Raw genomic sequence first — 24,792 nt, forward strand, 5'->3', positions numbered from 1 at the left:
CACAAGGCCTTTGCAAAAGACCAAGGAATGAGTGGGGGCTTGGTAAGCCCACACTCTCCTGAAATGTTGCGTGTGCGTCTTGCCAAGCCCGCGCGTGTGTCAAGGGAAGACCTATGGGTAATAGTGGGCCATTTGTGGTGTGGTAGTTACTCTTGGTCTATACTATCAATGTTTCAGGATTTTTATAACTTTTTACCATTGTATACAAAATCGGAAAAGCAATACCAACAAGATCCACATGGGCTTTTTGTTAAACTGTTTCTTTGCCTATACTATCTATGTTTCAGGATTTTGAGACCTTTTTACCATTGCATACAAAATCGGAAATGCAATACCATCAAGATCCACATGGGCCTTTTTTCAAGCCAATACGTGAAGGGAGGGGGCTTGGTGAACCTATCCATTCCAGAAAGCCTTGTATCTTTGTGCTTTTGGGCGTGGCCTATAGCGCCACCTATGGGTAATGGTGGGCCATTTGAGGTGTGGTATTTACTCTTGGTCTATACTATCAATGTTTCAGGATTTGAGACCTTTTTACCATTGCATACAAAATCGGAAATGCAATACCATCAAGAGCCACATGGGCCTTTGCTAAAGACCAAGGAATGAGTGGGGGCTTGGTCAGCCCACACTCTCCTGAAATGTTGCGTGTGCGTCTTGGCCGCGCGTGTGTCAAGGGAAGGCTGAGTGTGTGTGAGATTTTGGAGCACGCGCGGGGAGGAGCAGGGGAGACATTCATTGGAAATTTGCCTAGAAATTAGCCAAGCAAGCATGTTTCAAATATTCACCAAAAATCGACCTTTCATCTTACAGTCAACTTTTTCACAGATTTGTGTTATGAACATTCTCAAGAGTCTTCATATGAACTTGTGATTGAATCAGAGTATCAGTTTTTGACTGGCTGATGTGCAAAGCATTATTTTAGCGTTAGCGATAAGTTCAATTTGATTTATATCAATCATTTTTAGAGATATGAATTTGCCTTTGCACATGGTAATATGTTGTAGTGTCTTCCTCCGATCTACCAAGTTTAGTGTTGATATCTCAAAGATTTGCTGAGACATGACTTCACATCCTGTTTGGCGGCTTTTCTGATGAATTTGATTGGCTGTACCGGACAGACGGTTATGAGGATCAAAATTCCTTTGATAACTTTTGTGAGGCTTGGTTTGAAGATCATCTCTGGTGATTTTGAAGAATATATGACAAAAATTGTAGGAGGAGTAGGCTTTCAAAGGTTTTTGATAAAACCGGAAATGGCGGGAAATCTATATAACCGGAAATTAACGCCATGGTGTGCGTTGAACTCGGCTTGATCCAGGGAATCCAATGGTACCTCATTTTTGAAAATTAGTCATACGGTTCAAAAGTTGCGTGTGTAAACACAAGTCCAACTTTGACCCATTGGTGGCGCTAGAGTGGTCTAATGGGAGACATGAAACTTGGTGTAGGTATAGAAGAAACTGTCCTTAATGAGTGTGCCAAATTTCACAAAAAGTTGTCGATGGGGTCTAGGGGCTGCCATTGACTCCCATGGTACAAGAATTACAAATAATAAAACCACCAATAACAATAGGTTTCCTCCTTACGGAGGAATCCTAATAAAACTAACAATAACAATAGGTTTCCTCCTTACGGAGGAATCCTAACAATAGGATTCCTCCTACCGGAGGAACCCTAAATATAGCTGCAAGCAGCGATGCGGGTTCCTCCGCAAAATGGCAAAATATTATAAAAATGTACATTGTAGAAGGTCAAGAGTTGGACAACAAGAGAGCAAAACTACTTCATGTAGGGCCAACTACAATAGGCTGAATGGGGATTTGAACTCATGAGCATAAGGTTACAAGGAAGCCTCTCCATCCTCTCTGCTACACACCAACTGTTGAAAATCTATGAGTAGAAAGGGCAGAGTATTAGCTTTGGTCAGCTTTGGGACAAAGGTTAAGAAACGTTTGACATTTCAAAGTGGAATTGCGCATGGTATTTCATAATGATGTCATCCTGTTTACCTAAACAGATATTCAAATTTAAGATAAGCTAAAAGACTGCAACTGGATTCAAACCTCGAACCTTATACTTTGCAGGTCACTGTCCCTGTCCATTGAGCTATTCTCAGTGTTGAATATCGTCATGTTCAGTTACTGTAAAAAAAGTAAGCTGTTTCTTTCTGTGGTAAGAGTTGTTAGATTCAGCCAAAGTTTAAACTACTCAAATTCAATCATATGTTGACATACCAAGGTGAAATTGTTGATGGTACTTCAGAGTGATGTCATCTTGAACCCAATAAGGTTTGAAAACCAGTCAAAATGATATTTGATTTATTGACACAAAGATATTGAGGCAATGTGGACATTTACATAAATACACCCCTTTCAGACATTTTGTATTACATTTCTCATTCCATTTCACCCTATATCAAAACACACCTACCCAAACACTATTCCAATCCATGCCGTTTACCTCCCTCGAAGCGCAAGTCCCGCCAAACCAGAAATGCTATAGCGGACGCTTGAGGTTTAGTTGTTGACCTAAATTTGCCACCCACAATCAAAACACATTGATCGCAACACTGTTTCCAGAGTTTCTCAAAGATGGCTTGAGGACCGCTTTCTTGAACCATAGTCAATTTACAAGCAAGAATAGTCTCATAGGCAATAGTTCTATGACACCAATCATGATCAACTCCTTTCAATAATTAATTTTACAATGGCCGACTCTCACTACCGATTAAACCACACAACATGCACTCTTGGGGTGACCAACGAGATTATATTAAGTGATAAACAATAATATTACAAACATCCAACTGAACAAACACAAAAGTGAAATCCCTCGCACGGCTGTCGTAACCGCACTATTTTTCACAGGTCTTTGCCTATTTGACATCCCGCACTGCATGCTGGGTACCTAAGGGGTGCTAACGCTGATGATCTAGCTGTGCTCCGACTGCGTGATATGACGAGATGCTAGTGACGCGCTAAGGTCTCGGAGTCTCCTGAAATGGAACGCATCTTTCTGCCTTGAAGCTGCGTGCGCATCATCATCAAGACCCCATGTATATGTCAAGATAACATCCAAGCTAACAATTTCGCCAAATCTGACTGCAGCTTTGTATACCATATGTACAGTGTTATGGTTGTTTTTTATTCAAACAACTTGCTCAATGAATTCAATGGCAAATCCAACTATAAATGTATAAAAGAGCGAGTTCCAAATCTGAATTATTTTTAAACCTAGAGGTTTGACATGTACCAACTCAGAGAACTGAGTTTCAACATCCATTTACACATTTAGTCTCAATTTTTTACTCTACTCTTAAGGCATAACTATGTTTAACTTAATGTCTGAGCCTCTCTGTCACCAACTGTCTCTGGAGTGGGGGGTGGGGGCTTCACAGGGTTTCTACAGGTGTAAACAAGTTAAATGTAATACTTTTTAAGACTTTTTAATACCCATTGCAATTGAAATTAAAGACCAAATTTACGATGGAAATACAGATCAAAAGTAGAAATATACACTGATGTCTGTTCAATATGAACAGTATGGTAAAATGACAACAATCGGTTGAGTTTAAGAACATTGACTAAATGTGTGTAATGCGAAAGGATAACACAAAAATTGAATTTCTGTCCTAAATTATATTTATTACACAATGGTGGAGCAGAAACTAGCAATTCCATGAATCCCATGGAAACAAAGGCAAATGTGTGAGATGTACTGATGTGGAGCACAAATCATCCAAGAAGCAGTACTTCTCTTGAGTGTTTTTTATTCAGATGACTAATCATTGGATTCAGGTCAAATGTCTATAACTTGAACTGGTTTCATTACTTAAGACACTAACATCTTCACAAGTTCATCTGCACTTTCATAATCTGTAAAAAACTGAGAAAGTGACTGTCAAACATTCATTGTTCTTAATGTATTGTCAGGGCATGGGCCAAGTACTGCAAATAGGAGAGGCAGGTGTAACTAGTATGGATATTCTCAAATTCTGCAGTTCAAACCGAGCATCAGAATGGGGAGGAAAGGGGATTTAAGTGACTTTGAACATGGTATGGTTGTTGGTGCCAGACGGGCTGGTCTGAGTATTTCAGAAACTGCTGATCTACTGGAATTTTCACACACAACCATCTCTAGGGTTTACAGAGAACATATCCAGTGAGCGGCAGTTGTGTGGATGAAAATGCCTTGAGGTCAGAGGACAATGGGCAGACTGGTTACAACCAAGGTATGCAGAATACCACAACACGAACGCACAACACATCGAACCTTGAAGCAGATGGGGTACAGCAGCAGAAGACCACACCGGGTGCCACTCCTGTCAACTAAGAACAGGAAACTGAGGCTACAATTTGCACAGGCTCACCAAAATTGAACCACGGAAGATTAGAAAAACATTGCCTTTTCTGATGATTCTAAATTTCAGCTGCGACATTCGATGGTAGGGTCAGAATTTGACGTAATCAACATGAAAGCATGAATTCATCCTGCCTTGTACCAACAGTTCAGGTTGGTGGTGGTGGTGTAATGGTGTGGGGGATACTTTGGGCCCCTTAGTACCAATTGAGCAGTGTTTAAATTCACCAGCCAATCTGAGTATTGATGCTGACCATGTCCATCCCTTTATGACCACAGTGTACTCATCTTTTGATGGCTACTTCCAGCAGGATAATGCACCATGTCACAAAGTAATACATAATCTCAAACTGGTTTATTGAACATTACAATGAGTTCACTGTACTCCAATGTCTCTAACCCTAACCCAATGGCCTCCACAGTTACCAGATCTCAATCCAATAGAGCATCTTTGGGATGTAGTGGAACGGAAGATTTGCATCATGGATGTGCAGTGGACAAATCTGCAGCAACTGCGAGACGCTATCATGTCAATATGGACCAAACTCTCTGTGGAATTTTCCCAACACCTTGTAGAAAGTATGCCACAAAGAATCAAGGCAGTTTTGAAGGCAAAAGGGGGTTCAACATGGTACTAGCAAGGTGTACCTAATAAAGTGGCCAGGGAGTGTATATCATAACAGAAGCAAACACTACCCCCATTTCCCAACTCCACTGGGAGCGCAGTGGAGTTGCACACTCCTTTCTAGCGCAGATCCCAAAGAAGTCAATTAACCTATCATAGCTGGAATGTTCCATATTAAGACTGTGTGTGTTCCTAAACATGTTGTTTATTTTATTGAGTGACATCTTCAACACTTTACCTTTCGTATTGTGCAAGAAAAGGAAAACGTAACAGAAGTTTGGTAAGTTGGTAGATAGACAGAAAGTAACACATCCAATCATTGCATTGGTCCGAATGCCATTCAATTATTTTGTTTGGTCCGAACAAAAATGAATGGTCGCGTGTATTACAGTCCTGTGACACCCACAAATATTGAAAAAGTTGATGCTACATTTGTGACATCACAAATATTTTTCAAATGTCTTATTTATTTTTTCGCTTTTTCGAAACCGATCGTTTACAGCTGCAGTTTCAAGCTTTGAGATTTAGATAGGAAAGAGGTGTCAATGGACTTTGACGTTCACCGTATGTCCATGCAATCAATGACTTTAACTAAACTCCATTAGCAGCTAATGTTTGATATCAGTGCATAACAGTACTTACTGGTATTGTAGACGTCAATATACGGAACCGTAACCAAGTGGTGTCTCATTTCATAGGGCTTTGTAGCCTTTACCCCTCAGTTTCGAGACAAGGGCTAGATGTAAACTAAGGGCTAGGGGTAAGGGAGTCTGATGGCTGAGCGGTGAAGGAGTCGGGCTTGTAATCAGAAGGTTGCCAGATCCATTCCCCGCCGTGCCAAATGAAGTTCTGTCCTTAGGAATGTCGCTCTGGATAAGAGTGTCTGCTAAATTACTAAAATGTGCCTTACTCTCATTGAATTTGATTAACTGATGTTTGTATCACGATACCAGCTCAGTACTGGACGGCCAGGAGTGACAACATTGGCATAGTTGTTTTAATGAGCTTGTTTCAAAGATGTTTATAGTTTAGCTGTATATAGTATATAATACAAGTTTGCAGGGAATACGGTTTGACACATTTCCTATTGAACTGCTGTCAGGCAAGTAAATGCTTAACATCAGCTGAAGGGGAAAACGTAATGAGGTATAATTATATTCATAATATAGTTTGGGACCATTTTTCAGGGTTCGAACAAGGTGCTTCAAGTGCTTGAATTTGACTTTTTGAGTCCTGGAAAACCCTTAAACAGTCATATTAATGACAAGGTACTTGAAAAGTGCTTGAAATATTTAAAGACAATATATATGAATTTACAAAGTAATTTTGAAGTCGCTCAAAACTAACGCCTCAGCCCATCCCCCTCCTGCTAATTTGATTAAAGCACCATCCGTTTTTTCTGGCATTCTTTGGTTTGCGTTATAGCATATTATCATGTTCTCAATTAATTTAAGTGTTTTTCAAGCACAATAAGAGCCAAAGTAGAAATCAATTTGGTTCTGAAGAAGTGCAAACCCTGATTTTTACACTGGATTGCCTAATTTCTTAGTTTTGATGCAGCTGTTTCAACTATGTGAGCCACACATCAACTTTGGCCTAAGGTACCTCTTGCACTCAAGAAGATAAGGGAAGCGTGTTCCATTCTATACTTTGTAAATTGAGAACACAGGACAATAGTTACGGCTATAGTGCCACAATCACACCTCAACCCTCTTTTTTGTACTATTATTATCAGTATTTCTCCTTCAGGAGGAAACCTATTGTTGTTATTATGGTTATGCCTATCTCCTTAAATTGCCCAATAACTCAAGATCTCCAAGGTAAAAACTTTTGCACATTGATACAACAGGCCACAAATACACTGCAAGTGGCCCACTTACGCCTATAGGTGGTGCTATAGGCCACTCCTATAGTACGTGATTTTCACTCTGTCCCTTAAGTCCAAAATGTCTGAAAATTGGTGAACTAGTTAGCAGCCTGTTATTTTTGGTCTAGGCTGTTGAGCTGCCATACCAAACCATTATTGGAAAGTGAGCATAGTCCAGTAGAAATGTAACACCTCTTTCCCAGAGAACACAAAACTTTCGTTGGTGATGATATTGTTTCACTTGAAGGCGGAAGAGCAACAATAACCTTTTCATTTCTCAGCAGATTTTTAAAAGTGTATATAGGCTGGGGTGAGTCAATGTATGATACTATTACTTGGGATTGGGTTATGCGAAATCTGTATCATCATCATCTGACAGAATTTTCCTTCAGTTACAAGAAGGGTGGCGTTGCATCTGGAATGAAGCAGGTTGAAACCAACACCTACAGCATTCGCCGACTGCTCCACGTTAAAGGGAAGAAACATGTGGTGGCAGGAGAGGTGAGAGTCAGACACAAATTCTGTTTCAAACAAATTCACATATAGGAAGAGTCCTGGTGGTTCTCAGCTTCCTCCACGTTTCTACATCTTGTGTAGCCCAACAGCTTTAAATGCCCTATGTGTCAGTGTCTCAAGCCATTCGGCTTCTGAGACTCAGTACTGAAATACGTTCCTTATACCTACTGAATGTACACACTGCAAACACTAACGTGTGTTATTATAGCTATGGTTTACTCAAACTAAATGTTTCACTACACTGTAGACATGTTTACTAAACATATTTTTAAGCCGAGAACAGCCAGCTTTCACAAGACTGGTTGTTGGAGCAATCCATCCATAATGGGTAATACACAGAGTTACATTGTTATAATAATTGTCCCATTAATATTCACCCTTATCTCTTTCCACAGGTGGATATGACCTGGCGTAGCTTCAACAAGGGGGATGTATTCCTACTGGATCTGGGCAACCTCATCATCCAGTGGAATGGACCCAAGAGCAACCGTCTGGAGAGACTAAAGGTAAAAATGTATTTTGGGTGAAACATAAATCAGTCAATTCCATTCAAACACAGCGTATACATTAGGAATGCCTAGGTGTTTAAACAAAAGCATCTATTCTCCAGTTGTTTTTGTTATTACCTGGGTCAATAATAATGAGGTGCAAAGCGTAGAATGTGTAGGGCAGTTTGTTTCTTGTTGTCTTTTAAAGTAGTAAACCATTGTTTAAAATATGACTGCAAAACCTTGGTTTGCAATGTTGACCTCTTATTAGTCCTGGGGTACTGTGCAACCTTTGATTCAAGGAAAATTTAGATGTAGTTGTGTGTCATCAACATAGCAGTTGATGTTCATGATTATGGTCATTGTTTACTTTAGGGAATGAATCTTGCCAAGGATATCCGTGACAGGGAAAGAGGTGGCCGGGCACAGGTGACTGTTGTAGAAGGAGATGACGAGAAGGCATCGGAGGAGACAATTAAACTGATGAAAAAGCACCTTGGAGAAAAACAAGATATCAAGGATGCCATCATACCTGATGACATAGTGGATGACAAACTGAAGTCCAGTGTGAAACTCTTCCAGTGAGTTATGGTTAATTATTGCTCTTTATTCTCTCCAAGAACAAGTTAAAATCCAGTGAAACTCCTAACATATCAGAAACCTCAAATGTTTGCGGTAACCCTTTACAATAAGGGTGCATTAATTAGCATTCATTAATGCATTAACTAATGCATGAATCATCATCAGTTAATACATAACTCAGAAAGTACTTAATGATGCACTTATGCACACATCATTTGGTAATAGGGAGTCACATATGATTTACTATTAATTAAATCTGGAATCATAAATCAATTCCTATTGACATTAACACATTAACTGATAGGTGAGTTAACTTCTTTAGTTAATCATGCAAACTAATACTGTTAGTTAACTGTGTGAACTAAAACCCTGAATTAACAGGGTAAACTAATGGTAATACCTTAATTAATGTGTTAATTACGACAATGGCGACATCCATGGATTGAGACGGTACTTAATCATTTGTTAATAGTAATGTGCCTAAATGAAAAGTCATAACATGAGAAACATTCACTAATCATTAATTATTCACGCAACAAATACTGTTTTTTCAGAAAGACATTTAAATAAACTCCATTATGAGTTGGAATCCTGCATTACAGTCTAAATTAGTTTTTGACGAATGGATGACTACCATTTACTCTACTCTTAAGGCATAACTATGATTAACTTAATGTCTGCAACTCTGTCACCAACTGTCTCTGGAGTGGGGGGTGGGAACTTCACAGGGTGTCTACAGGTGTAAACAAGTTAAATTTAAGACTTTTTAAGACCTTTTAATACCACTTCCAATTGAAATTAAAGACCACATTTAAGTGGAAATATACAGTTATCTTCCCAAACACTGATATCTGTTCAATAAGAATAGTATGGTAAAATGACAACAATCGGTTGAGTTTAAGAACATTGACTAAATGTGTGTAATGCGAAAGGATAACACAAATGGAATTGCTGTCGTAAATTATTATTTTTTATTACACAATGGTGGACCAGAAACTAGCAATTCCATGAATCCCATGGAAACAAAGGCAAATGTGTGAGATGAACTGATGTGGAGCACAAATCATCCAAGAAGCAGTACTTCTCTTGAGTGGTTTTTATTCAGATGACTAATCATTGGATTCAGGTCAAAAGTTTATAACTTGAACTGGTTTCATTACTTAAGACACTTAAAGTCAGCAGCTTGGCATGCTGGGACATGGAAAGGATTACACATTTAGACTTTCATCAAAGTAAAAGATGCTGGTTTGGCCTTTTTCATCAATGTCCTCAAAAAAGCAGTCTGCAGAGCTACTGTGTCTGTGGGGTGACTGTCTATCTCTGGAGGGCTGGCAGGCAGGGGCAAGTCAGGGCAGGCCAGCTGGATGAAGCTGTCCTGGGGTCAGGGCTGAAGAAAAGCTGTCCACCCAGAGGGGGGTAGTCCAGCAAGGGATCTGTTTTCTCTCAGCATCCTCTGTTGAGCAGGCCTCTGCATGACCCTCCAGACCTGTAAAAGTGAAGAAAGGATCCATGTCAGTTGTGAAAAATGAAGCTTTTTACACCTACACTTGACATAAACTACAGTTTTGACTGTGAAATGCAGTGGCATTACTTGAACTTGAATCCAAAAGTGTTGAACTGATGGAGACCCGGCCATGCAAAGTCACACCAAACATTTGGCTCGATTCCAGGCTCTGGCAGGAGTATTTAGCTCTAAAGTGGTCGATATACACATCTGACTAAAGACCAGCCTGACATTTGCCTGTAAACAGTGATGCTGACTGTCAGAGACCTTTAAATAGGCTGACAGAGTGAAACTAGCCGGGCTAACATAGGTTGCTTTCTCAGAAAAATGACAAATGAAATAGGCTTGTTTTGAAAGATCCTATATACTGGCTATTTTCAGCAGACTCTTGTCTACAAAAAGCAGCCCTCCCTGACGTTTTAGGACTAGAATTTAGTGAATTACGTTTTTCCCAAATCTCCTAAGGGCTGCCCTCCTCGACATTTTTGGTGTCGACCGAACTGTAAAATGATGAACTTATGAACATGACACGACCAAAACATGGCTGCCGCCTAAGCCTATGCGGTCTCCCTGGTGCATAGGCTTATTACAAAGACTTTCACAACCCAAATCAAAAGTCTGAGCCGACAGGTCTGTGGGGAATCGCTTGTTCTCCTAAAAGTTGCCCTCCTCTACCTTTCTGATGACTTTGCCGAGATGCTATGATTCACTAATTACACAGAGGGAAAAACTAGCTACTTTTCGAGTTCGGTTTTCCGTTACTTCAAACTCACGATTTAAAGGTCTCAAAGTGCTCAAACCTTCACCATCATTCAAGAGTAGTGTACTTTCACGAAACCAATCATTGATTCTAGCTTAAAATGTGTAAAAATAGGACTTACCGAACGTGGCTGCCTCCAACACGGCTTTCAGGTGATTCCAGATGAAAACAACAATGGCCGCCAAAAAATAATTTATATTCGTAACGGCGAGCTGCGATTGTAAGCGAAATGAGGGTGAGGCTTGGTCAGCACACTATTTCCAGAAAGGATGTGTGTGCGTCTCGCCAAGCTTGCGCGTGTCAGTAGGTTGACCACCTGTTCCTCTTTGCTGTATAGCACAGCATTTTCAATATGCGACGTGCGGAACAAGGGGTATAAATGCTGTGCGACACAACGCAAAGCGGGACAGGTGGTCACCCAAGTGACAAGGGGAAGGATGAGTCTGTGAGAATTTGGAGCGCGCGCACTGTGGAGCAATTCAATTGAATTCAATCATATATTGACATACCAAGGTGAAATTGTTTATGGTACTAGAAATTGATGTTGTCTTGACCCCTATTATGTTTGAAATACAATCAGTCAAAATTATATTAGATTTATTGACTCAAAGATATTGAGGCAATGTGTACATTTACATAAATACACCCCTTTCAGCCATTTTGTATTGCATTTCTTATTCAATTTAACCATTTATAAAAACATGTATTCTACACATCTGTAACAAATTTCAAGTCGATTGGATCTATGGTTCATGAGGAGAAGGGTTTTGATGGTCCAAATTTGGACCATACAGCAAAATCTATCATGGCAGACCTTATGGTTTCTTGAGGCTTTTTTGTTCCGCATGAGAAATAAAGCATTTATACCAATTTTCAGGCATTTTGGAGTAATGGGGCGCTGGGGAAATCACGTAGACTTTGGGCGTGTTTAATAGTGCCACCTATGGGCATACATGGGCCACTAGCCATCTGGGAGTAATGAGTGACCTGTTGTATCATTGGTCCAAATTGAAAAAAGTCAGGTCCAGGACTTTTTGAACTATTGAGCCATTTAGCGGAGAAGAAAAATAAGAAGAAGAATACTAACAAAAACAATGGGTTCCCTCCTACCGGAGGAACCCAAATAATAAGAATAAGTAGAAACCCTCTTGGTGGCTTCGCCGCTTTGCGGCTTGGCCACCAATTATGTCCAACAAATAGAAAACGGAATCTCTCGTCAAAGTTTTGGGCGCTCAGTGAATGTGCAAGTTATGAGGAATAGATTAGAGAGTGCACCTCAAGTTAATCCTACGAACAAGCGGGGGTGATTGTAAGTTTTGGGGTTTTATACTCCAAAGAACAGGGGTTTATCTATGTGAAGGTGACCTCTTTCATTGGTCATTTGCTCCCCACCTGAGTGTCGTCCTGAGATCTGCCCAGGGGTGTGAAGTGGCTTTTAGCTTTGAGTTCGGTTATCTCAAATGTCCATGGAATGCTTAAACTTAAGAATATAACAACGTTCAGAACTGGTTTTGTTAGTATGATACAATTATGTTGATACCAAGATTGACTGATTTAACTATACCTGAAGGGGAGTTATAATCAAACATCAGTTAAACAACGTTGTAGGTAAATGAGAAAAACACACATTATAACACATCGACTACTGTCATTGAATTAGTGTCCATGAGTCATGTGGTCCTTGAGAATATGTTTGTAAATCCACACAAGAAAGTTCTTCCTTATAAATCCTTTTGTCTGATACTGTGGGACCGGGCCTACAGTATCGGGGGTAGGAGAAAGGTGTGATGGTACCATGCTTTGTCTGTCGACTCTGTGCTACATCAATTATTAGCTAATGGACAATCTTGCATTTGCAATTGTCATGCTAAGTGCAGCCTGACTCTTCCCCAACCCACAGTATCTCAGATGCCCAAGGAAACCTGGTGATTCAGGAGGTGGCTGTAAAGCCCCTGACTCAGGACCTGCTCAATCACGAGGTGAGCCACCATGTCAACAAGCTCAATAATGTGTCCTTGCACCTTTATCAGTCATTCAATCAGTTTATATTTCTCTTACTTCCTCTCAAAGAAAATGTATTTCATGGGCACTCACATACACTAAACAACATTTTCTGATAATTCAAATCTTCAATTGATTTTCCTAGGACTGCTACCTTTTGGATCAAGGCGGTATAAGAGTCTTCATTTGGAAAGGAAAGAAGGCCTCAAAGACAGAGCGAAATGGGTCACTGGATAAAGCAGAAGTGAGACACTATATAGACACTTTCTTTCATATTTTAAAGGGGTAATTGATTGCAGAACCAAATTTACCTTGTCACAGCTGAATAACGACAATTCAGTTGGTAAAATTGACATACAGTGAACCTCAAAGTCCATTGACACCTCTTTCCTATGCAAATCTCACAATAAAAAAAAATTGTAGGGTTTTTTGGCTCTGGTCTGTACCTTTGTCACGTTTTGTAAAGCAGAAAAAACTAGGCTACTAAATAGATTTTGAATATTCACACGAGCAAAACAAATTATACTATATGACTTTGATAGTTTGCAACTATTTTGCAAATAGTATGCTAAACCATTTATGTATGTAAGGTAGGCCTATTAAAGGGGATGATGGCATGGGTGGGGGCTGTTATGATTGAATTTGCAATAGTGTGCAATAGTGTACCCGATCGTTCTTGAATGCTTATGAATTATAACATTTAGAGACACTGACCGACTACTGGGCTCCGTAACTCTTCGATTCGGCCGGCCACAATTTATTGTCTCCACTCTCTTCGCAACGAGTTTGTCCTTCAAGTTCTCATTTTATAATACTATCTGCCTAACATTATAACAGCACACTCAATACAATGGATTACAACAGAATTTCTGAACATATCGAGATGTATAAATGCGTAAATGAGCATTTTACAACCTCTTACAGCTGCAATGAATGCAATGAATGAAATGCGTTGATACACTGCCCAATCGAATTAGAAGGGGGGGGATGGGATGTTCAAACAGTCTAAAAGATGCATTCATGGTTTACCAGCAAAAAAGGAAGAAATCCTTTGCACAATACAATACCCAAGATTAGCATTATTCTATTTAGTCCGTAGATGTAAAGGGAAAAAAAAGTAGGCTATTCTAAATGATCTGTCAGCCAGTTGTAGTAGATGGGTCGCATTCTTGATTTATCAAATGCAACTTTCGTTTTATATGCGCTTCTGCCCTCGCGTAACCCACCATCCACCTTGAAACTGGAGTCCCAATGTTACAGTAATAGCCTAAATAAAACCAAAATACACTTTCTCAACCAGTATGATATTATCCGTTACCTATTATAAGCTACACTGCCTGTCTTGTCATTCCAAAATTGGTTAAATTAGGCTAATCATCAAGTAAGCCTATAGCCTAGAATGTCCAAATAACACATGGCTCTCATTTTTGCAATACTTGGACCGTGTCCTGACAATAAATTGTTATATGCGTTTATTTGAAAGGGGCAGTGTATATTAATAAACGCATAAAAATGTAAATGCACCGAAATTAGCTAGATTAGGTAGTTTTCATCCGTTGTCCCTTGGCAGGAAAATTTAAATAAATAATGAAAAACAGACAAACATACAAAGTAAACAACAGTGTGACAACAGTGCAGTTGAGATAACAGACAGATAGACATACAAGGTGTTAGACATAAAATAAGGTAAAGTCATATTTAAAAAATGACAGGCATCCAAAAACTGTAAGAAACTGCCAAATTTGAATAAGTTATACTTTATGGTTATATGGCAGAGGTGAGAGCTGATAGGTTTCTGGTCCAGAGTTTTCAAGGTCTGCTTGTAGAGGGGTCTCTATTGTTTTCAGAGTTGTTGTACTTGCTTGTGACCAGCTTGTGTAACAGTACGAGATGTGAGAAAAGATCACGGCTGCCTCTGTAGTTAAGTACGGCCTTACATGTCTAAAATTAAGTTAAATTTAATGGTATTGGCCACCTTTTTGACATGTTTTATAACTGTTAAATTGGAATCTAAAATCATTCCCAGATATTTAAAATCAGACACAGTTGTGAGCTTTTCTCCTTCAATAAAGACATCAGGGGGCTGTGCATCTGATGATTTCTTGGAGAAGAACATCCAGACTGTTTTATTTGTGTTCAAGTGTAGGGATGACGTTTTTAGCCAGTCAGAGACATGGATCAATGCTGCAGTTAGTTTAGTGGCAGCCTGTTCTTTGGTTTTTGCGTGTGTATAAATAACAGTGTCATCTGCATACATTTGAACATTAACGATTCTTGTTCTGTTTTACAAAAGCTACAATAATTATCAACAGTTATGACTTTTGAGATAAACAGGTTTGTAGAATGTATATTATGCAATATTTGGGTGTGCTCACGCCTTGGGTGTGCTCACTTCTTCGCTTAATTGGATAGACCTACAACCAATCAGAGCAATGTAGTTACCGAATCCCGTAGGGAGGACGGCAAAAACATATTTTCCTCTGTTCCTCTTTCAAAATGAATGCGCTGTAGATGTCTTCTAAAACAGACTCAATGGCAGAATCTACACATCTCAGAGTACATGTGCTCCTAAATGAAAAAATTTAGGAGCACAAAAAGAAATTTAGGAGCACTGTGTTTTTTTGTTTGTTTATTAAAAGGGCAATTGACTGAAAAACCGATTTTACCTTGTCATAGTTGAATAACGACAGTTCGGTGGGTAAAATGAACATACCGTGAATATCAAAGTCCATTGACACCTCTTTCCTATTAAAATCTCAAAAAGGAAAAATGTGGCTGTAAAACGCTAGCTTTTCAACAAAGCTACCGGTCCTACGTAGGACCGGTGATCGCCCTCTTATTGGCTCTGGTCTGTATCTTTGTCACGCCCCAGAATTTACATCCAGACCAGCCCGAGGTAGCGTCTATTTCCGATACTAGTTTAGCTGCGCGCTGCTCTGTGTAAGCTACTTATAAGGAATTACAAAGAAGAACGTTTTGAATTATAACAAGGATATTGAAAATGGACCACAGTCGTAAATGCTGTGTTCCAGGCTGTAGCCTACAGGGAAGGCTAACACTCATAGTCTTCCCAAGGAGCCAAACATTCAACAGGCATGGCTGCTGTTGTCTATGAGAAGATCCCGGCGAAGTTCGACACTCAATCATTCATTTGCTCTGAACATTTCACCCAAGACAGTTTTGACAACCTTGGACAATTGCAAGCAGAATTTGCTAGGAAGCTGAACTTGGAAAGAGGTGCTGTTCCGACCGTATGCTCATTGCAACCGCCTATAAGGACAGTATGATGTTGTGCTAACAGTTATTAGCAATGCTAACGTTTCCTGTATAATATAGCATACCAGGTAGAATGCTAAATAAGTTTCTACACACATTAAATGACTCTAGCTAGACTAGCTATAGTCGGCATTAGAAGGGAAGCTTCTGAAAAATAGCCAGAAAACGAACAGCAGTCTGGCTTATTGCTAACGCCTGTCTAGATAATCTATTTGAAAGAACTGGAGAAAAGCAGGTGCTAGATACAGGATACGGTAGCATTGCTAGTAACTGTTACTAGTAACACCTAGACTGTAGGCATGTAAACAAGTTTAGCTTGCTAACACAAGAACATAGGTAGAATGTGTGATAATTTAGCCTAGTTTATTGGCAATGGGGCTAACGTTGATTCATGTTCCTGACTGTGTTTCATTCAAATAAATAACCTGTGTAATGTAAATCTACAATTCAAGATGCATGTTTGTCCAGATCTTGGTCATGTTATTTTTCAGCAAGTTATTTAGAGCTAGCTAGCTAACTGAAGCCGAGTAGAATCAGGATATGGTTTGGTTGCTAAGCTGTAGCCTAACGTTCTACCCACCTAAGTCAATCCAGTTTGCTTCAACAACAGAGGTGGAAACAAGTAATGTTATCATTTCAAATGATATATAGTCAATCTGTTGAAAACAGTGTTGTGTAGACACAATAGATTTATTTGCACGTTTTTATTTAAAGTCTCCAACTTCGGTGTTTCAGCGAGTGCTGCTGTTGGCCGTGTTGCGTTTTTGCTCCCCAGCTTCACTCGTTGAAAACCAACCAATCAGCGCGCAGCTCATCTAAGTATTAATGAGCATACCATAAAAGGAGAAAAGCTAGTGTTTTTCCCCGGGAACATTTCAGAGGATCTGTCAGTGGGCATAGAACAGCACCCGGGCCATTTTCAACCCAACCAATGTTACATACCCTATTTGGAGACCTTAAGGAACAGTGTGAAATACCCCCAAAAAATTCAATTCAGTCAATTGCCCCTTTAAACATAACTTAACACAGGGGCGTTGTTAGTCCCTTTTTACAGGGGCACATGCCCAGTTTAAATCTGCTGTGCCCCAGTAAAATCTAAAGTTTGAGTTCTAACAAACCTAAAACACAAAGCTTGCATTAACTATAGATGTCCCTGCCAAAGCAGATATCAAACTTGCGTCCCTTAACTGTTATATTGTGGGTTAAGCAAGGGTAGTTTCTATCGCCTAATAGTGCATTGTGCACAACATGCTTGGAAGAAGGGATATGAATAGGGGCCTGTGCCCCAGTACAGTTTTATGTCTAACAATGTCACTGACTTAACAGTTAATGCTAGACAGCAACTTTCACTCTGATAGAACTCGAACAAATAGTTTAAGAAACATGTTATAGTATAGTTGATATTTTCTTAAAATACTGGGACATTTTAGACCATGTAAACACACCAGGGATTAAAAGGCTTGGTAGTCCGAGCTAGGTAGATCCAGAGCCATATAAAAAGAGAGTTGGGACACTTCCATAGACTTCCATCGTGGCCTAATCGGAGAAGGTAGAAGTAAAGCGTGTCATTTGCAACCTATAGTCCCAAACATTGTATTTTGCAACGTTCAACCCCATTCATGTTCAGTGTTACGAATCAAGTTAGCTGATTTTGAAAATAGTTTTAAAATAATGCAGTAATTTGATCAATTTACCAGCTGACTTGCTTTGTAACACTGAACATGAATGGTGGATTTTGGAATCTCTGCCGGACGCATTTTTTAGGTTCTGAAAAGAGGACGTCTGGTCACCCAAATTTTATATAGCCAGCTTTACTTCAAGTTTATTGTAAGATATGGCTTGTTAGATTCTAAATACACATCTGATTAGAGCAAGCAACAATGAATGGCAGATTAAGGGGTCCCCTATCGTCCAGCTAGCTGTCGACGCTCGGCAGGAATTTCAGGTTCACTCACTAAAAACATATGTCCAGTCTTCTCATTGGACATATTGTATCATAAAATGTTTTATTATTTTAGAAAAGAAGGGTAGCAGTGATACCGGTCTGTAGTTCTGGAGGACGGCTGGGTTAAGGGAGGGTTTTTTGAGTAAAGGACTAACTCTTGCCTGTTTGAAGGCAGATGGGAAAGTGCCGGAGGTTGCAGCGGAAAGTTGGGAGGGGAGGTAGTAGGGGTTGGAGAGAGAGGGACAGAGAATTGGATGAAGGAGTGATCAGAAATGTCTCGTTGGGTTACAGAGGATAAGTCAGCGATACAGTTACGTGTCAGGATGAGGTCGAGCTGCTTTCCTGCCTTGTGGGTCGCCGGTGTGTTCAGCAGCTTCAGGTCGAAGGAAGTCAGAAGAGACTTGGAAGTCGACGGCGTGCGTTCCTTCGAGGTGGATGTTGATGTCCCCAAGGAGTATTAGCAGTGTTCCATCATCCGGGAGGACGCTGAGGAGCATGTCCAGCTCCTCCACAAAGTCAGCTAGCGGCCGTGGTGGGCGATAGAGGACAACTAAAAATGCTTTGATAGGATCAGTTAGCATTACATAATGGTGTTCAAATGATTTGGCAGTAACAGAGAGTGGGGTAGATGTGTATTTAATATGTGGGGAAAGAAGCAAACCTGTCCCACCACCCCGCCCGGTTGAGCGAGGTGAGTGAGAGAACGAGTTGTTGACGGAGAGAGCAGCTGGAGTTGCAGTGTTTTCTGGGCGGATCCATGTCTCTGTCAGTGCAAGGGCATGCAGAGAAGCATGGGATGCAAATGCCGGAATGTAGTCTGCCTTGTTAGCAGACTGGCAGTTCCAGAGCCCTATAGAAAGAGAGAGGGCAGGTGGAGAAGATATGGATAGGTAGCTAAGATTAGAAGTGGACCGTATATACTTTGTGACATATCTACGTCTACGTCTGCGAGTGGTGTAATGAGCGGGAATGCTGAAGAAACAGATGCTAGCTATGAATGTTTCTAGGTGGATTAGGATACAAATAGGTTGATACTTATCAGAAGAGGTAATCCGCCTTGTCGACCATCCTCGGTGGACTCCCGCAGGTACACTCCCTGTCTTTGTTCGACCGAGGCTGCCAGATGTGGCTGCCACTGCAGTGCTAGCTGCCTTAAATATGCAAAGTGCAGCTGACGACGGCCCTAATTATAATGTCAACAGAGCTGGGTCTGCGGCGGCGAGTACCCTGAAACTCAATTGCTAGCTAGTTACCATAATCCAATCTAGTTTTGTACCCTAGAGCCCTACCCGTGATGAGACTGAAGTCTAGCTAACACGAATAATGAAACAAGGTCAGATTAACCCACTAGTAAGATGGACGGTCACGATGTTCACTCAGCAGAAACACAAATGCACTCAGCCAAAAAGTAGTTTTTTCCCACAACAATACCCTTACACTAACATTGTAGATAATTAAGGGAATAGTCTTACTCAACCATAACTGTGCTTTGGAACAATTATATTATTATTGTCAAACATTGCAGAAAGTAGTCAGTGGTAAATGTTCAGGAAGTTGGTACTGTTTTCAAACTATATCAAGAACTACAAGAAAGGACTGAAACAAAGTATAGCCTATGTGTTTATATTTTTATTGTCCTCACTGATTGCTATTCTTGGTATTATAGGCATACAAAAAGGCAAAGGGCTACCCTCCCTCAACTTACGTGGAGACAGTGAATGATGGTTCAGAGTCTTCAGTTTTTCGCCAGTTGTTTCAAAAGTGGGTGGTGAAGGGACAGATTACAGGGATGGGAACCACCAACAGCCCAGGAAAAATTGGTAAGCAAACATTTTAGAAAATAATGTGTCAAAATAGCTAGTAACACTGTAAACCTACAAATTAATAGGGTTAGGGTCAAATAATATTATTTGGAGTATAAGATTATTAAAACTGTTATATTTATATAAGTATCTGTACAACTATTATGTTATTGACCCTTTTTGAATGCTTATTAGTAATTATCTTTGTTTCTCTCCAATTATTCTTACAATGCAGCTAAGGTTGAGCAGGTCAAGTTTGATGCAACATCTATGCATGCAAGGCCTGACCTGGCAGCGCAGCAGAAAATGGTGGATGATGGATCAGGCGAAGCTGAGGTCAGAAACAACAACCAAACATTGTTGAAAACCTGAGATCTGGAATATCAATGTCATAGGTTAAAAGGCAGAAATCCTTGTTTAAACAAGTTAGCTTTTATGTGGATTTTGGGTATACTGTTGCATGTACATTTTTGTATCTAGGAATTTAAGAACATTAACAACAGCCGCATCTTCTCAATATGTGATTTTCTTGATCAAATGAGGTATGGAGGATAGAGGACAACGAGATGGTACCTGTAGAGAGGAAGTGGTTGGGTCACTTCTATGGAGGAGACTGCTACCTCATACTCTACAAATATGAAGTCAGCAGCAAGATCCATTACATCCTGTATATGTGGCAGGTCAGCATCACATCATGGCTATGTTCCTTCTTCTAGTGTATTTTAATGCTTATACAATATGAAGGGTAGCCCCTTCAATTACATAATAATCCAGAATGTTCCTGAACATGCCTTGGAACTGATCATATGCGGTTGATGTGATCAATGCAGGGTCGCCATGCAACCACAGCAGAGCTCACAGCCTGTGCTTTTCACGCTGTGGCCCTGGACCAGAAATACCATGGAGAGCCAGTCCAGGTCCGCGTAACGATGAGCAAAGAGCCACTCCACCTCATGGCTCTATTCAAAGGAAAGATGGTGGTCTATGAGGTAAGTCACCCACTGCCATATTTGTTTAAAACAATTACTTGAAAGAGAACGAAAAGGGGCAGTTAACAGGTCCAAACATAGAGCTATAGATTGATCAAGATGACGAAGCATCAAAGCTGTTAAAGATGGTGTCCCATTAGTGTCTATGAAAAGCGCATTGAAGAGACAAAATAGAGATATGGTCAGCACCATTTTTTACTTTGGTTTGTCTGGTCTTGCACAGTAGACTAGTTTGTCATGCTCCTGGCTTCATAATAGTTCTATGCAGTAAGCAAAAAAATTGGTCTGCTAGTTTTTTTCTTACTAGTCTGTTTTTAGCAAAAAAATATTACCTGAAAAAGCTATTATTTTGAGCCAGGTTAGAATACAGAAAACACATTATTGGAGGAGATCCTTTTGGATATTTTGACTGAAGTCAACTAAAAACTAAATAAGATCAGTAAAAACTCAAGTTTGAGTTTAAACTATTTACTTTATTGCATTCATTTAAATCCCAGAAAAAAAGACACGCAGTATCCCAATCAACGCTTGTAAAATCAACCCAGTTTAACCGAAAACACTAATTGATGCCTGCCCGCAGAAATCCATATGCGCGCGCTCACAAGTCAGAATTGAGGTAAGCAAAGTAAACATTACGAAACAAAATAACATATATAAATAATAGGCCTACTGATCATCTTATTTTGACTCAAACATAATAACAACAAGGTCCAAGGTACTATTAGCCAAATTATTGCAAAAAATATTGTTTATTGATGTCCCTGCTAAAGCTGTATTAAAACGTGCGTCCCTGAACTGCGTATAGTGGGTGAAGCAAGGGAAGTTTGTATAGTGCACTGTGTTGCACACTTTTTGCAACACAAGGTTGGAAGACAAAAAAAGAATATGAATAAATATAGCTGCAAGCAGCAGGGTGGCCAAACAGGTCAAATGACACAGAAAACATTTTAGACATCCTCAGAGCAGGGTTCCGAGTACTTGCAGCAAGTTTGGTGTGAATTTGTCAAAGATTCGCTGAGATACGACCCAACTTCCTGTTTGCCGGCTTTGCTGCAGATTTTAGCTGTCCAGTCAAATGTTTTCGAAAATCAAAAGTACATGTGATAGCTTTTGTGAGGCTTGGTCTGACGATAATCTCTGCCAAATTTATTGAAGATTGGACACACGTTACAATGTAACGAGGAGTAGAGAAAAATATTTTTTTCATTCAAATGGTTTTGAAAATAAAAAGTCTGTTGATAATTTGATTCAGGGTTGCATTGACGATCTGTGCCAATTCTAGTGAAGATTGGATAACAATTGTGAGTAGCGAACAAGTTTCCTTAAAATTCAAAATGGCGGAAAATCTATATAACCGGAAATTGACGCCATAGTGTGTTGAACTTGTCTTGATCCAGGGAATCCAACGGTACTTCATTTCTGAAAATTGGTCATATGGTTCAAAAGTTACGTGTGTAAACACAAGTCCAACATTGACCCGTTGGTGGCGCTAGAGTGCTCGAATGGTAAACATAAATTGGTGAAAATAAAGAGGGGACTGTACTTAATGCCATATTTCACAACTTTTTACCATACGGGTCTAGGGGCTGCCAATGCCATAGTCTCCAATGGCAGAAGAAGATGCGTAATAAGATAAGATATACCTTTATTTGTCCCACAATGGGGAAATTCGGGCATTGCAGCAGCAAAGTGGACATAAGTATACATACAATTTCCAAAGTAAGTACGAGATAAAATAAAAAAGATAACAACAGTTGCATTTAGTAATTTAGCCGACATTTAGTCATTTAGCCGATAGAGTTGCAGATTTTTTACAAGCTGGCTTGGTGAGACTTTGACGCTGTCTAAGTCTAAGGTCAAATTGGATACATTATTTCTGTATTTTCTAGGACTTCAGTTTTATCCGGATTTAGAAGAAGGAAATTTGCTGTCATGAAAATGTACCCCAGAGCTTCTAATTATGTTTCCTAAAGGCAACATATAGAGTGAAAATAACAGAGGGCCTAGAACTGAACCCTGTGGTACTCCGTATTTACTGTGGAGCTCCTGGATGAGAAGCCATCATTGTGGATATATTGTGATCTATCAGATAGATACGATCTAAACCACTGAAGTGAAGTCCCAGAAATCCCAACATAGTTTTCCATATGTTCCAGTAGAATCTCATGATCCACACAAAAGCTGCACTTAGGTCTAGAAGAACCAGGACAGAGATAGAGCCCGCGTGAGCCCGGTTAATAATAGATCATTAACTACCTTGGCTAATGCAGTTTCAGTGCTGTGGTGAAGACGAAATCCAGACTGGAGAGGTTCATAAAGCTGATTGAGGAGAGGTGCTCAGTGAGCTGTTGTGGTACCGCTTTTTAAATTTTTTGGGAGAGAAATGGCTAATTTGAAATTGGCCTGTAGTTGGTCAGACAACCTGGATCCAGGTTTGGTTTTTTAAGAAGGGGCTTAATAATAGCTTGTTTGAAATTGTCAGGGACTTGGCCAGATACAACAGATTCATTAATAATACTAAGCATGGGTGGTCCAATAATAGGGAGAAGTTCCCTACAAAGTTTGGCAGGGAGGGGATCGAGAAGGCAGCTAGTGGGTTTGGAGGAATCTATCAGCTCGATGAACGCTTCCATAGAAATAGGGTTAAAGTGAATGAGAGCCTCAACATGCAGGATGCTGGGTAGAGGAAAATTCAGTGTTGATGGCCACTCCTCCAGGACTAGTCTGTAGTTTGTCCCTTTTGCATAGATTTTATGGTCAAAGAAATCTAAGAAATCATTGGGAGAGAGATCTGAACTAACACAGAGTGTACTTTTCTTAGTGAGTTTTGCAATAGTATCAAATAGGAACTTAGTGTTGTGTTTGTTCTTACTAATTAATTTAGAGATATATTCTGATCTGGACCTAATGAGGACTTGCTTGTACTCCATTTGGCTGTCCTTCCATGCCAGGCAGAAAACCTCCAATTTAGTGGTACGCCACTTATGTTCTAGTTTTCTAGTGGACATCTTGAGAGTGCCAGTTTCCTCTGAATACCATGGAGCCAGTTTCTTGTCTTTTCTTTTCCTTGGTTTTGAGCGGGGCAACCGAGTCTAGGGATAGCTGACAAACCAAATTCAGATCCCTTGTTTTAGCATTTAATTTTTTATTTGGGACATCAAGTGCTTCTAGTGCAGCGGGTAGAATACTAGCCAGTTCCAGAGCTGTGTTTGGGGTTATGCAGTGGCTAGTAGAAATATTCTGGGTGCCTCCAAGGCTCTGGCAGAGGTCCATTTTGAAGGTAACCAGGCAATGGTCTGATAATATAGGATTGTGGGGGTGGACAATGACGTCACTAATCTTGATTCCTCGCGTGAGATTAATCCAATGTATGCGAGTAAAGATAGGTAGGTTTGGAAACTACCTGAGTGAGACCTGTGGAATAGATTAGAGCAGTAAAGGCCTTACTTAAAGGATCTTTTGGGTCACCCACATGAATGTTAAAATCACCCATAATTAAAATGATATCAGTATATGTCACAAGATCAGCACTAAAATCTGCAAATTCCTCTAGGAAGAGGCAATATGGGCCGGGGGGCCGGTATAGAGTAACTATACAAAATGAGGGAGGGGGGGCAGGAGTAGTAGCATTATTCCTTTTTAAAATAGTTGGTGGTTTCATGCAAATTATTTCAAATGATTTAAAGGTGTTTACAGATTTTAGGCTGAGGTTGATGCTAGCTTCATATATCATAGCAACACCAACACCTTTCTTTGATACACTAGGATTGTGTGATTACGCAAAATCCAGAGGTGATGCTTCATTCAGGGGGGAATATTCGTCAGGTTTTAGCCAGGTTTCGGTGAGTCCAATCAAGTCCAGGCTGCATTCAGACATCAGATCATTAATCAAAACGGCCTTTGTGGATAGAGATCTGATGTTTAGGAGCCCAACATTCCAGAATGGGTTTTTGGCAGCTTTAGACTTAGATAATTCTCCTGTCATCAGAAAACTTAGTAGAAAGAGCAACGGGGGAGCAAGGCTGAATACATATTATTTTGGTATAATTCCTAATAATTGAAGGCCGAATTTTGG

At 40.0% G+C, this 24,792-nt stretch overlaps 1 protein-coding gene across 1 annotated transcript in view; it reads left to right on the forward strand.

The window, feature by feature from the left end:
- Window positions 1-24,792, forward strand: part of vil1 (villin 1) — a 117,437-nt gene that overhangs the window by 34,725 nt on the left and 57,920 nt on the right. The window contains exons 6-14 of the mRNA XM_084689292.1: window positions 7,247-7,355; window positions 7,766-7,876; window positions 8,234-8,439; window positions 12,605-12,683; window positions 12,851-12,949; window positions 19,593-19,746; window positions 19,964-20,064; window positions 20,271-20,408; window positions 20,559-20,717. Coding sequence (XP_084545418.1) covers window positions 7,247-7,355; window positions 7,766-7,876; window positions 8,234-8,439; window positions 12,605-12,683; window positions 12,851-12,949; window positions 19,593-19,746; window positions 19,964-20,064; window positions 20,271-20,408; window positions 20,559-20,717 — 1,156 coding nt within the window. The remainder of the gene's footprint in view (window positions 1-7,246; window positions 7,356-7,765; window positions 7,877-8,233; window positions 8,440-12,604; window positions 12,684-12,850; window positions 12,950-19,592; window positions 19,747-19,963; window positions 20,065-20,270; window positions 20,409-20,558; window positions 20,718-24,792) is intronic.

Source organism: Hypomesus nipponensis, chromosome 23, assembly GCF_054491055.1.
Source record: "Hypomesus nipponensis isolate SF chromosome 23, ASM5449105v1, whole genome shotgun sequence".
In the NCBI taxonomy this organism is placed as follows: Eukaryota; Metazoa; Chordata; class Actinopteri; order Osmeriformes; family Osmeridae; genus Hypomesus; species Hypomesus nipponensis.